Here is a 13,236-nt window from a genome sequence, read left to right on the forward strand (position 1 = left end):
ACCCGAAAAGCGTTCTGGGTTGGACAGTTGTAAGTTCACCTGTGTGTTGGGTTGGTCCACAGGAGCAGAGGCCGACCTGACGGATTGGGCTGTTGGTTGAAGCTGAAGAGCGAGGTTTGCTAGCTGAGAGTTCAGAGTCTGTATCATTGACGTCTGTCGATCAGTTGTATTTTTCAGAAGTTCATGGAGGGAGGAAATCTGTTCCTCTTGCTGCAGGATTCGCCGTCCCTGGGCTCTGAGGGCCACGTGAAGTGGATTCGAATCTGCGGGTTCCATGTTTTGGTCTGATCGTTCTGTCATGATTAGCCAGGTGTGGGATGGAACCAAAATGCAGATTCGGCAACAAGCTTGACAGTTTGGCCAGGAGGCCGTATATTGCAATCAGCAGCTGAGTGTTAGAACAGCAAAAAGAGGCAGACCGGATTACTGAAGACAGGCGTGGTTGCGTGGCCGTCGAGAAGCGCAGGCAGGATATCATATGAAGGAGGTCTCGGACGTGAAGCTTTGTGCTGGAACGATCAGACAGGGAAGTGACGTGAGCCTGCCACTTAAATACTCCCCTAACGATGATCAGTAGCAGCTGTGCCAAGCCGAGAGGCGGGAAAAGGCAGGTGAGTGAACCAGAGAGGCAGGGAACATGACAGAAGGATGCTGCAACAAGACAATGATCTAAAACACAGGAGTAAATCAACTTCAGAATGGTTTCAGAAGAACAAAATACACATTCTGGAGTGTCCAAGTCAAAGTCCAGACTTTAACCCCATTAAGATGCTGTGGCAGGACCTAAAGACAGCGATTCATGCCACATATCCCAAGAATCTGACTGAACTACAGTAGTTTTGTAGAGAAGAATGGGCCAGGATGAGTCCTGGTCAATATGCCAGACTGAGCTGAATCTACAGCAAGCGTCTGGTTGTAATGTAATGGTTCACTTACTTATTTTTTCCCCTTCTGTCATTGTTTGCATACTATCCTCATTAATATATGAAAACCTATAAATGTTTAGGTGGTTTTACTTAAAGCAGACACTGTTTTTTCATCCGTGTGATTTTGACAAATGAGAAACTCAAAAGGTTCAGATACTTTTTCATACCACTGTATAAGCCGCACCGGAATATATGTGGCCTTTTATAGTCTGCAAATGACGGTATATAATGCACATATATAAACACATGCTAACAGTTCATGAAAATCTCACAAGGCAAGGGCTAAACAAACAAAATACGATCGTTGAACCATTCATTTACTTGTCATTCACTCTGTGCTTTGATGCACATCAAATATGTATAAAAAAAAACACTTATGTGGTTGGGTGTGGACGATATTTTTCCTACAAACAAGGTGGTGTGGACGTTGATTTTTTTTTTTTTTTTTCTTGACGGACGGGGCAAAATACTCGTTTTCAAAAAGCCCTGCGACGTGTGGACATGGGCTTAGACAAACAACTATTCACATGTAGCTTCTTCAATTAAAGTAACACACATGTTTTAGGATTATGGAAGGAAGCCTGTGCTCGGAAAATTACCTAATAACTTGAACCAGGTGTTGTAATTATTGAAATGTCCAATTTGTAAAATAAGAAAATAATTTTGTTTGCAAAAGCAGTGCAGATTTCTCTTAGAATCATAAAATTGATATTCCACATCTGCTACGAAGCTCCATGTGTTAAAGGTAAAGTGCATATGGTATTTAAAAAGGACTATGACTAATGGATAAAAAGAAAAACAGGGACGAACAACTACAAATGCAGTAGAGAGTAGTTAGAATTCCTGTATAAAATGGCTTGTGGAACGACAACAAAGCAAAGACATTTGTGAATACAAATATTGTCATTACAGAACAAAGTGTACAATATTGCTCAAAAAAATTATATGCATATAAAAATGTAAAAACCAATTACACAAAACTCCCTAGCATTCATTAGAAAATATATTACTTTTTTCAATTAAAAAAAAAAAAAAAAAAATCAACATTTACTGCCCTTTACGATAATGTACCAAACAATGTTCTGATGCCCAAAAAATTTTGTAAGCATAAAAATATCGTAATACAGGAAAGCAAAAATATTCACTCCTGCAATATCCCTTACCCTTTGCATTCTTTTACAGATATGTGCATGTAAGTTGTCAAACCAAGAACAAATGTGACAGTTCCTTTGGTTTGTAATAGTTTCATCTAATAAAAACGCTGAAAAAAGGCTTCTGGTTGGCTGTGGTGCTGATGTGCTGGCAATGTTGCTGGTACTGCAACGGTCCAGGCTAATTCAACATTTTGGTTTGGAACGATGTACTTCATCTTGCATCCAAGACTGCAATCTAGATCAGGAACGTTTTACAGCTTCAACCCAAAGTGAAATCTATTTAGACCTCAAAAGATTTGAATCGAGACCTTACTGCAGGTTGAAATTAATACAGATCCCACATATTATAAAAATCTGCATTTACAGCTCAGTAGCCTGTTGTAATCTTATCTTCCCTCTAACCCCTCAAAAACACTTGCTAAAGCAGATATCTTCATTTTCTTGTTCTTTTACAGTCTGTGTAGATCTCACGAGTGAGTCCAGCTCACTGGAACCCACTGTGTGTCCATCTCCACTTTCTTTAGTGTCACACGCAGTTCGCCAAAGGCCTCCGAAAGGTTATCGTTTACTATGATCTTCTCAAATAGATGTCCATACTGAGTCTCCATTGTCTGGGCAGTTGCCAACATCTCTTGAAAGTCGTCCTCCTGGGGCAAGTGTAAAAACAGGGAGGATAAAGGAAAAGAACAAACATGTTTACATTAGGGATGTCCCGATTATATATTTTTGCACCCGAGTCTGAGTCATCTGATTTTGAGATTCTGCCGATACAGAGTCCTGATCGGATACCGGAAAAAAAGTATTTTGGTCTGTTTTTATTTGAACAAAAGTTCCAAAGAAGTTACAGTACTGCGCGTTTCATAGTACTTCCGCTTTTTCCAGGAGGGTTGCAAAGCTTAAAATCTCAATTTTCTGGGGGAAGAAACCATTTGAACTGGAGGCATTTTTATTCATTATTTCATTTAATAATTAAAAAAAAACTTTTCAGTTTGTCCCCAATTTCATTTATTAATTAAAAAAAATTTTTTTCAGTTTGTCCCCAGTGTCACTGTCCACTCTGTTGTGTTAGTGTTCATTTAAGAAAATCACCCATTTATTAACGACATCACCCGTCTGCGATAACATCACACCAGTGGCGGGAAATTCAACTGTGCTAAGCAATTTTATATTTTATGAAAAATCTGATTTTGCAGTTTTATGAAGTACGCTCAGTGTGGTTGATTACAACGTGTCCACTCTGTTAAAGCTGTATATCAAAGAAATTAATGGCGTATTTAATCATTTCAAAAGGTTTATTTGTGAAAAATATAGATTTCTTATAAAGTATCCAAAGTCATGTTAGCTATTATGCTAGCAAAGCTACTTTAAACTTTAGCACAAAATGTCCAATCTTGTGGTGTCCACTCAGTTACGTCCAAATGGCACCCAATAAAAAAAAAATAAAGGACCCATGTGCATTCACCAAAGAATTCGCATTCAGAAAATAACCCCCCACCCCCCTCCAATTCAACACTGATATATCTAAGCTAGCAAGCTAAAATATAAGCAAATTCCTGTTCAAATTTCTTTACATTTTGACAGACATTTTGATGTTTTTAAATAGTTCAAAATTAAGTCCACTCCACCCATAGGTCTGTTATACATCCTTATATCAAGTGCAAGTCAACTTTCCATTGAGAAAACCATCAGATAGAAGACTAGCAACTGAAAGAAGTGGAATAAAGCCAGTAAATTGGAGGCAAACTAGTCCAAAACCTGGTCTAAATCATCACTTTGCCTAGATTGAGTCAACGTATGAAAATGGGACCTTACGTGTCGTACTTAACCTTTGCCGAACCTTTTAGACTTACTAAATGAACCCCTGAGGTACGATCGAACCCAGATTAAGAAACGCTGTGCTAAATAAATTTTAGCCAACTGATCTCATCTTGACAGATATGAGCATGCCATAATGAATGCCAATGCAATACAATAGTCAAATAGTCAATGAATTATATACATATTTAAAAAAAAACCACACACACAGAAATGAAATTAAATGCGGGCACTCACTGTGAATGGCTTAGCGGATCCCTTGTCATCCTTGCCCGAAATTAGTTTTGCATTTATCCTTGTTTCCCTCAGCCTCTCAATTGTAGGAGGCTTCACAAAAACTACAAATGGTTTGAACTCTGCAGTCCGCAAGTGCTTTAATGTCTGGAAGACAAAGAAGAACTAGTACTGTAAGCATGTGTTATAGATGGGGAAAAAAGACGAGTAGAGCATAGCAAAGAAGATAAAGAAGGAACTATCTGGGCTACTTACATGAGGCTGAACATCTAATAGGCACACTTTGTTCCTGGACAGGACCGAACGTATGGAGTCCAAACTTGTCCCATAGTAATTCCCTTTGTACTCACCAAACTCAATGAACCTGAGGGGTGAGATGAAAAGATGATAGAAAATCATTTTGATCATGTGTATGTATTTTGTAGATGTTTTCATTGTGCGTTACTGTTAATGTCAGCTACAAGCGTGCTTACTTATTGTTGTGAATGTCAGTCTCGAAGAGATGTTTTGAGATGAAATGGTATTCCACACCATCATTCTCGAGGTTCTTCTTGGGTCGACTTGTATCTGAGAGAGAAAGGGTGACAAAGAGCGCAAGGAGTGAGAATTGATGGTTGACTACCTCAATTAGTGTTGGGCAAGAAACCATGTGAAGCATGCCACCATTAAACATTTATTGGAGTCTTTAGAAGGCTACAGTACATCTGTAATAGCAATTTTTTTGTAAACATTATTGCAAAATACTAGTGTAAATTGACTGAGTTGAATGGAGTTTAGTTGGGTTGCATATAAACGCAACAGTGCTAACAAAATATTTAGAACAAATTTTAATTTAATCAGGTGATCCTAAACAATAATTACCTTATTTTCAACATAATTTATGCACTCCAACATTAAGAAAAGGAAACTAAAATGCATACATGATTGTAGATAAATGGATTGTCCTCCCCAAATTTCTAACATACAGTGGTACTTCTACATACAAATTTAATTCGTTCAAGGACCTGGTTTGTAAATAGAAATGGTTGTATGTCAAGCAAGATTTTCCTATAAGAATGCATAATAATTCGATTAATTTGTTCCAAAGTCCAAACGCCTAACTAAATCCTTAATAAATATAATATAAGATGTGCGGAAGAGTTTTTACTTTCTCTTTCCATGTTATTGTTGGCGTCAGCTATGGTGGACAGCAGGGGTCGCGGTAACCGAATATTTTCCGTCGTTGACCGATTTTTTAAAACGGTGACGGAAAAAACTGAAGTCCACCTGTCATTTTGACAGGTTGCAATTCACACCCCAGACCACAGGGTGGCGAGTGAGCATATTAATTAGCTATTGTCTCTCTTGATGCATGACGTCATTGGCCTTACTCTGAAAAATGTCAAGGCAAATGAGTGTCCGACGTTTCTTCAAAAAGCCTAAAACGAAGATGGTGTTGATGAGATGACAAAACAGGGACTGCACATGCGGGCACGCAATTCAAGTCCATGCGCACCAGGAGGAAGATGTAAGACTCCGTTCAGGCCACAGCAGGTGAACTGTTAATTTCATTGTTCCATAATGTAGCCTACCTACTGGGGCCACAGTCAGCTGTTTTTGTCACTGCGGAGAAAAAGTTACATATTCATCTGCTTAATGTGTGATGGCACGGTGTGGATTCTCTGTTAAGCTTGTTCGGACAGAATATTAATTTAAAATGAATGAAAACTAAATACTATTGAATATGCTGAGGCGGTATGCAATGTTAACAGTCTTGTTAGCTCGAATTGCTGTGTCCAGCCGCTGTAGCTCTGCTGCTCTCTGTGAACTCTCTTTTCAAGCCGGAACGCGCGTGGCTCTTAAGTGTCTCTGTCACGTGACTGTGTCGTAGCCGCTAACGCACTCGGCCAAATGGACACACAAGTACGGAAGGTGAATTATGCCAAACAAAGGGTCACCACAATGTCATTATCATCATTTTAAAAATTTAAGTGACGGGTAAAAATAGATTATGACCGGATTTTTATGACCCTGTCAGTCAAAATGACAGACAACGAAAAAGTCTAGCGCAACCTCTGGTGGACAGTAACTGTGTTGTGTTGCACAAGTTCTGAAATAAATGATTTAAAACCTGACAAAGCTGGCGACTTCCTTGCCGATGATACAATAATAATAATTATCACCTTAACTCATAAAGACTGGCGAACGGAGGTCGGAGGAGGACCTTTGAGATCGTAGACATATTCCGGCCTGATTGTCTATCCAGTTCAGTGGCGCCCCCATCACGCTCCTATTTTTCTATCATTTCCATCTTAATTTCAACGCAATTCATCACCTTTTTCCATTTTTCACCACGTGCACCAATGTTCTTGGGACCCATGTTGATTTATCTAACAAGAATATCCGCTGTGCGTCCGTCTTGCAGGAAAACAATGACAGTGCACCGCTGTCACAAATCGTCGTATTTCGAGCATGTTGTCATGTCTAGACAAATGACGAGTCAAATTTTACATCGTTTGTATTAATTGGTTCTGTAACTAGTTTTGTAACTTGAAAGTTCTGTAAGTAGAGAAGTTTTTTCCATGTAAATGCCCTAATCCGGTCCAAGCCCCGCAAAATTAAGACATAAATCTTTTATAATGCATAAAAATGCATTAAAAAAATGTAACAAATACATGTTATAATTAAATCAGTGCACAATAAACATAAAATCAGAGTTGTGCATGATGTTAAAAAACAAGAATAAAGAATAAAAGTTATTACGGTCATGCAAAGCTGTCGGCACACGAGGGGCAAATGAAAAGGACGCTGGGATACACATACAGTAGAGGCCCCTCTTAGCCAATTAGATGCTAGGAATGCTAGGCAATAGCCAATGGCAGAGCAGCTACGAGTATATTACGTTCAGTAAACTCTGGGAGCTGCGAATACAAGCAATACTGTGTTTTCGCCAATTATATCCTGAAATTTCTTTCGTAACAAAAGGAAATATTTTCCTTTTTGAGGCTAGTCTTAACCTCAAAATTCTGTATGTACAGACATTTGTAAGTAGATGTACAACTGTACTTTTTTAAGGCCTTTTGGCATCAAAACTGTACATAAACACAAAGGTAAAAACAGAAGTACTTATAAGGTGAAGTGTGAGGGTCATTTAGAAAATAATATCGTTGTTGAAAAATAATGTAGACATACGTGGAATGGTCACACTAAAGTGCTGTGGATCGGAAATCAAAAGTTTCCTCTTCAGCTCATTCAAGCCAACTCCAGGCGGTCCTACAAAAAGGCAAAAACACAGTTGACGATCATTAAGCAATTCGACAAATTGCATCTAGTATAATACTCACCAACTAGGACCACTAGCCGGTGTTTAGCTTTATTTGGCCTCTGGTATTTAGCGACCTCTTCATATGTGGGTACGTCCGCTGTGTCATAAATTTCACTTTTCTTACACTCGTACATGGACTTGTTGGTCTTCTTGTCTTTCCTGCTGAGACGGAAGCTTCTTCTGAACCCAACTAGAGTCATGAACATGAAGAAGAAAATAAAAGGAGAACCAAAAAGTAAATTATAGACCCTACATTAATCAAATAATCATCTAAGTACAGGAAACAAACTCTCTTTGTGTGACAAAAAAACTCGATGGTTTCAATGCTCCAGACAATGCCTCATTGGTAACAATAATATTAATAATAGTAATGTTAAGCTTAGTTCAAGATTGTCATCTTTGGCCTCCTCGTGTGCAACCAAAACTGAGCAAACCCCGATAAAACTATGAACTTTGAAAAGACAGTCAAATAGTTGACTGGTCATTGAAGTAGAAGGATCTAGAGTAAGGATGTCCCGATCCGATCACGTGATCGGAAATTGGACCGATCGTGCCATTTTTCAGAGGATCGGAATTGGGTGAAAAGGATTGGGTTTTTAATCAAACAAATATATTTATGTTTTTCTGTTTCATGACCGTACAGCCTCTCACTCTCCTTGCTGCTGCTTTTCTTGGTCAGCAGTGCAATGGAGTTTGCTACTTAAAGTTAACAATGATTGACAGGTTTGTAGCTTTGATCTGAAGGCTCTGTAGCTCTACGATCAAAGGCACAAATGTGATAATCGTTTAGTCAATCTTCAGTTTCTCGAGGCTGTTCTTTGCAGCATGAGTGAATTTGAGTAGACTTGCTCATATGAATTCTATGAATGTTATGGAGAGTGATTAAAAGTATGGCATTAAAGTTGATGCAATGAAAAACGTGCAGTAACAAAATAATCCAGAAATACAATGGCAATGCCAAAAGATGCAACATATATATGTATATTAACATGTTTGGAACTTTTGTTCAAAAAAAAAAAAAAAAAAAAAAAAAAAACACACAACTTTTTTATCCGGTATTGAACTGGGACTCTCAAAATCAGGAGACTCGGACTCGGGACATCCCTAATCTCGAGAAATACAAATTAGTTGAGGTTCAAAGTTAGAAAAAAAAAACAAGGTAAGGAATTAAGAGAGAGTCTATTGATGAAAACAAATATGGTGAGAAGAATGAGAACAATTTCCAGAAAGACATAAATAAAAATTTTCTTCTACTGACTGCAACCTGGGGAAGCTTATACACTAGGTATCATTCAATTACAGAGTACATATTCACAGTGTAATTCAAACACAGGGACAATATACAGGTGAGTACTGTCAAACACATCTGTCACGAGTCATCACAGTTAGGGTGAGTAGACAATTTATTGTACTGTATTTTCCACACTATAAGGCGCACCTAAAAGCCTTAAATTTTCTTTAAAGCCGACAGTGCGCCTTATAATCTGGTGCATCTTTATATATGAATCAATATTGAGCCACAACAGGTCTCACAGCAACTTGGCACGCATCTCTATCTAACGAATACATAACGAAACCCAAGCCTCTACTGTAGCGTCTATTCTATGTGCCTAAAATACAGTGAGGAGCAGAAGTATTTAGACCCCTTGTAATTTTGCAAGTTCACCCACTTAGGTAGAGGTCTGAAATATCAATCATAGATGCATTTCCACTTATAGAGACATAATCTAAAAAACTTTTTTAAAAATCCAGAACTCACATTGCATGATTTTTCAATAATTTGGTTCTAATTTACTGGGGTTCATATGTATTTGTGCCCCTGAGAATAAGCAATAATTATGACACTCAAAGAGTTACCAGTACATGTGGAACCCCGTCTGAAGCAGCGTTGTTAATCTTACTTTAAAAAAGTAATTAATTACAGTTACAAATTACTTCTCCCATGAAGTAATTGCATTATTAACTCAGTTACCTGAATGTAAGAGTAATTAGTTACTTGGCAAAGTAACTGGTGTAACTTTTCAAGTTTTTTTGTTGTTGTTTTTTTTTTCATTCCCAAAAAAAAGGTAAAAAATAAAAATTAAAAAAACATAGGTCACACTATGTAAAGTTAAGAGTTTTTGGGACAATAGGCTCTAGCCCAATTCTTTACCCTAAACTTAACTTAGTCGAGTCTAGGGGTATTTCGGATATTGCAATAACTAGATTGTAACCTTTGCTATGTTTGGAAGTCATTTAATGTTGTGAAACAACCGTTAAAGTTGTTAAAATTGCTCCTGTTATTGCATTAGTTCGCTTCTGTCTACTTTCAATATGTGAAAGTTTTAAAACTGTTTCATCAATTAAAGATAGATTAAAGTAAAGATTTTGCCGATTTAGTAGAATTTTAGATGAAAAGTTATTTAAGTTTGCTAGGAAGGTTCTCTTTAACAGAGCCTTCCTGTGAAAATTCTACTGCTTTAAGATGGCGGCTGTCAGGGACCATCTGAATGATGCAGAGGGGTCATGGGAGAGAGTAATGTGGTCAGATGAGACTAAAGTACGCCTTTTTGGTGCAAACTTTACTCATCGTGTGTGGAGGAAAAAGAAGGATGAGTACAATCTTAAGAACACCATCCCCACTGTGAAGTATAGGGGTGGAAACCTCATGCTTTGGGGCTGCTTTTCGGCAAAGGGGTCAGGACGGCTGTACTGTATAAAGCAGAGGATGAATGGTGAAATGTATCGTTAGATTTTCAGCCGCAACCCCCTTCCCTCAGTCAGAGACTTGAAGATGAGTTGTGGCTGGATCTTCCAACATGACAATGATCCAAAGCACACAGCCAAGCTGACCAAGGAGTGGCTGCGTAAAAAGGTTCTGGAGTGGCCTAGCCAGTCACCAGACTTCATTCCAATAGAAAATCTTTGGATGGAGCTGAAACCTGACAGGTCTACAGAAGATTTGTGCGGAGGAATGGGCCAAAATCCCTGTTTCAGTATGTGAAAACCTGGTGAAGAAGCACAGAAAGCGTCTGACCTTTGTAATTGCAAACAAAAGGGTTCTTTATTAAATAATAGCACAAATTTTCTCAGGTGTACAAATACTTATGAATCCCAGTTTATTACAAACAAATAATTGAAAAATCATACAATGTGAGTTCCGGATTTTTTTTTTTAGATTATGTCACTATAAGTGGAAATGTATCTTTGATTGAAATTTCAGACCTCTACCTATTCTCTAAGTGGGTGAACTTGCAAGATCACAAGGAGTGCAAATACTTCTACCATTCATTGTAGGTGCGCCTTATAATGCGGTGCGCCTTTTAGTGCGGAAAATACGGTATTTACATTTCACGAATTTGAGCCTGTGTTCACTATTTGTTGTACCACTGTATAAAAAGACACTGTGGTAACCACAAGTGCACTTTCTTGCATACTTGCAAAATACCAAAATGAACCCATCAATGCCAACCACAGTAGTTAATACAATTCGGGAAAAAAATTCTATAGAATGTTAAAGATTTATGGTTGATTTATGCTTCTGTATTGCGGTGATGATGGACATACGCCAGTAACGCAGACCCGATTTACGAGCCTATGCCATAGCCTGACGTGCACCTCAAAAAAATCCTGACTCCGCGTCACGTCAATGCATCGTGACGTGAATGTCAAAGGACTGTGATTGCTCTGCTCAGAACGTTGTTCAGCACAACAACTCCGCCGTTTTCAAACATTCGCAAACGTCTCTTATTTCGCCTACACTTCAACATTTGGCCACACCCCTCTAGTGGCTTGGCAGTGAATTACAGTACGACACAGAACTTCGAATGCTCAATGACGACGTACAATCTACGCCGTTGCCCCGCCGTCAATGCAGAAGCATAAATCTGGCCTAATTACTTGTTTAAAAAAAACTAAATCTTATAGCAAATAATATACAAGGAACGAAAAGACATAGAATACACCTAGCTCAGATGATCTCTGTTTTTACATCTATTTTCCAAATGTTGCTGTTATTGAAGAATGATTTTTCAATCTGAAGTTGAAACAAAGGCAAACAAGGAAAAGCGGAAGAGAAAGGAAAAGAAATAAATCTCTCACCTAGATGGTAACTGCTAATAAAGTCTGCATCCTCTGGCGATGAGAAAAGGAAGAAAGAAGGGGCCAGGAGAGTGGCATATTATCATAATGGAAGAAAAGAATAAAAAAGGACAGATATAGGGATCCAGTCTCCAAACAAATAAAAAATTGTTGTTTTTTTTTCTGAATGAATGCACACAATTACCATGTATGACGACAAAAGCAACAAGCTTATTGTTGCAATTACGGATCTAAATGTAACAGTTTATAAGCCATCCCATTGAGGAAAGCAAAGTTAACATTTTTCATTTGATTTCTATGTTTTTGAATAAAGTAGTGCTGCAACGATTAACCGATTAACTCGAGGAATTCAATTAGAAAAAAAGATACGATTAAATTGTGCTGCTTTGAGTATTCGTTTAATTAAAATGGTGTTCTAATGGTTTGTTTTGAAAGTGTTTGCATTTAGTTGTATTGATTTGGGTGGATAGTGGCGACAGTGAATATGACATAACTCATTTGACATGGCTGAATCCGGCTGCTCCCTGTTCAGACCAACATAAGCTAAGTTTTTGTTTGAACTAATGTTTAGTTTTAAGGTATTTTTGAGCTAATGTTTAGTTTAAATGTATTTTTAGCAGTTCTTTATTTGGAATATGTGTTTGAACCATGTTAAGAGTATTGCATAAAATAAAAGTTTATCAAAAGCATTTTATTAGGCTCGAGCGTATGATGTGGCACTCGCGAGGTTTCCGCTGCTATCGCCATTGTGGAAGCGAGAAACATAAACAGTGAGGCATTTCAACACAGGTCGCTCTTTAAAAATGGTTGGAAATTATTGTGCGGTAAAGAATTGCAACAACCGATCGAATAGAAAGGAGAATGTACAGCTCGACGGAACACCATTGAGTTTCTTCCGGATCCCTACATGGAGAAAAGGCGAGGGAAAGGTCATATCTGAACTTAGCAAGCGTCGAAGAATGGCATGGGTGGCCTCGATCAGAAGGAAGGGCATAACGTTTGATTCTCCAGTTACACACAGAGTTTGCTCTATGCACTTCCACTCAGGTAAGTTAATTTCGTTTGTTTACGCAAATTTCAGTAACTTTATGCCCTAAGTCGGCCTGTTGTTAGCTATAGCTACAGCTAAACAACTAGCATGCATACATGTGCATTGTCTTCATAAGACATAATTCCTGTCGTTGCTAAATGAAAAAGCTGTAATATTTTGACGAGAGAGAGTGGCAAAGAATTTGTACACAGGCTACATTTTCTGCAACAAAAAATTTGTACATCCGTGGTCACAGACAAATGTAAACACACATTGCCTACCTTTGCTAGAAAGATGGTGATGCCGTTTGCTATGGTCATAATGTGCAGATCCTGCACCCATCCGCGGCAAAACTGTTCGTAGCTTTGTAGCGATTTGTGGTTTCGGAATTGCTGATGAGTGTAGTAACATACACCTAACACTAAATACAGCATGATGTCCATTTCGCGTAGTGGTGGAAGCTTGTCGACATCTTTATTCCATTTGTGTTCGGCTTGCTTGTGAGGGTCAACATTGTTCACATCCTTAAAATTGCTCACATATCTGTCCTTCTCCGTGGTAACAAGTTTGTCTCTATATCGAACTGGCAAGTTTTCCCTACATTTTTCCATCTTTGGCACTCGTAGTTGAATTGTATTTGCCATTAAGTTTAAATGTCCCATGATGCAGACGTGCTTCCGAAATGGCTGCGTT

General features: G+C 38.3%; 1 protein-coding gene across 3 annotated transcripts in view; it reads right to left on the reverse strand.

The window, feature by feature from the left end:
* Positions 1–649: 649 nt before the first annotated feature.
* The window catches only part of mpp7a (MAGUK p55 scaffold protein 7a), a 69,518-nt gene continuing 56,931 nt past the window's right edge, over positions 650–13,236 (reverse strand). For 2 of the 3 annotated variants that reach the window (XM_057824450.1, XM_057824449.1), the window contains 7 exons: positions 11,514–11,546; positions 7,453–7,623; positions 7,301–7,381; positions 4,603–4,696; positions 4,385–4,493; positions 4,133–4,276; positions 650–2,727 (listed from right to left, as the gene is read on the reverse strand). In XM_057824450.1, coding sequence (XP_057680433.1) covers positions 2,548–2,727; positions 4,133–4,276; positions 4,385–4,493; positions 4,603–4,696; positions 7,301–7,381; positions 7,453–7,623; positions 11,514–11,546 — 812 coding nt within the window. In that variant the 3' untranslated portion in view covers positions 650–2,547. The remainder of the gene's footprint in view (positions 2,728–4,132; positions 4,277–4,384; positions 4,494–4,602; positions 4,697–7,300; positions 7,382–7,452; positions 7,624–11,513; positions 11,547–13,236) is intronic. The other variant, XM_057824451.1, reaches the window with a different exon arrangement.

The sequence above is a fragment of the Corythoichthys intestinalis genome, chromosome 20 (genome assembly GCF_030265065.1).
Source record: "Corythoichthys intestinalis isolate RoL2023-P3 chromosome 20, ASM3026506v1, whole genome shotgun sequence".
Lineage (NCBI taxonomy): Eukaryota > Metazoa > Chordata > Actinopteri > Syngnathiformes > Syngnathidae > Corythoichthys > Corythoichthys intestinalis.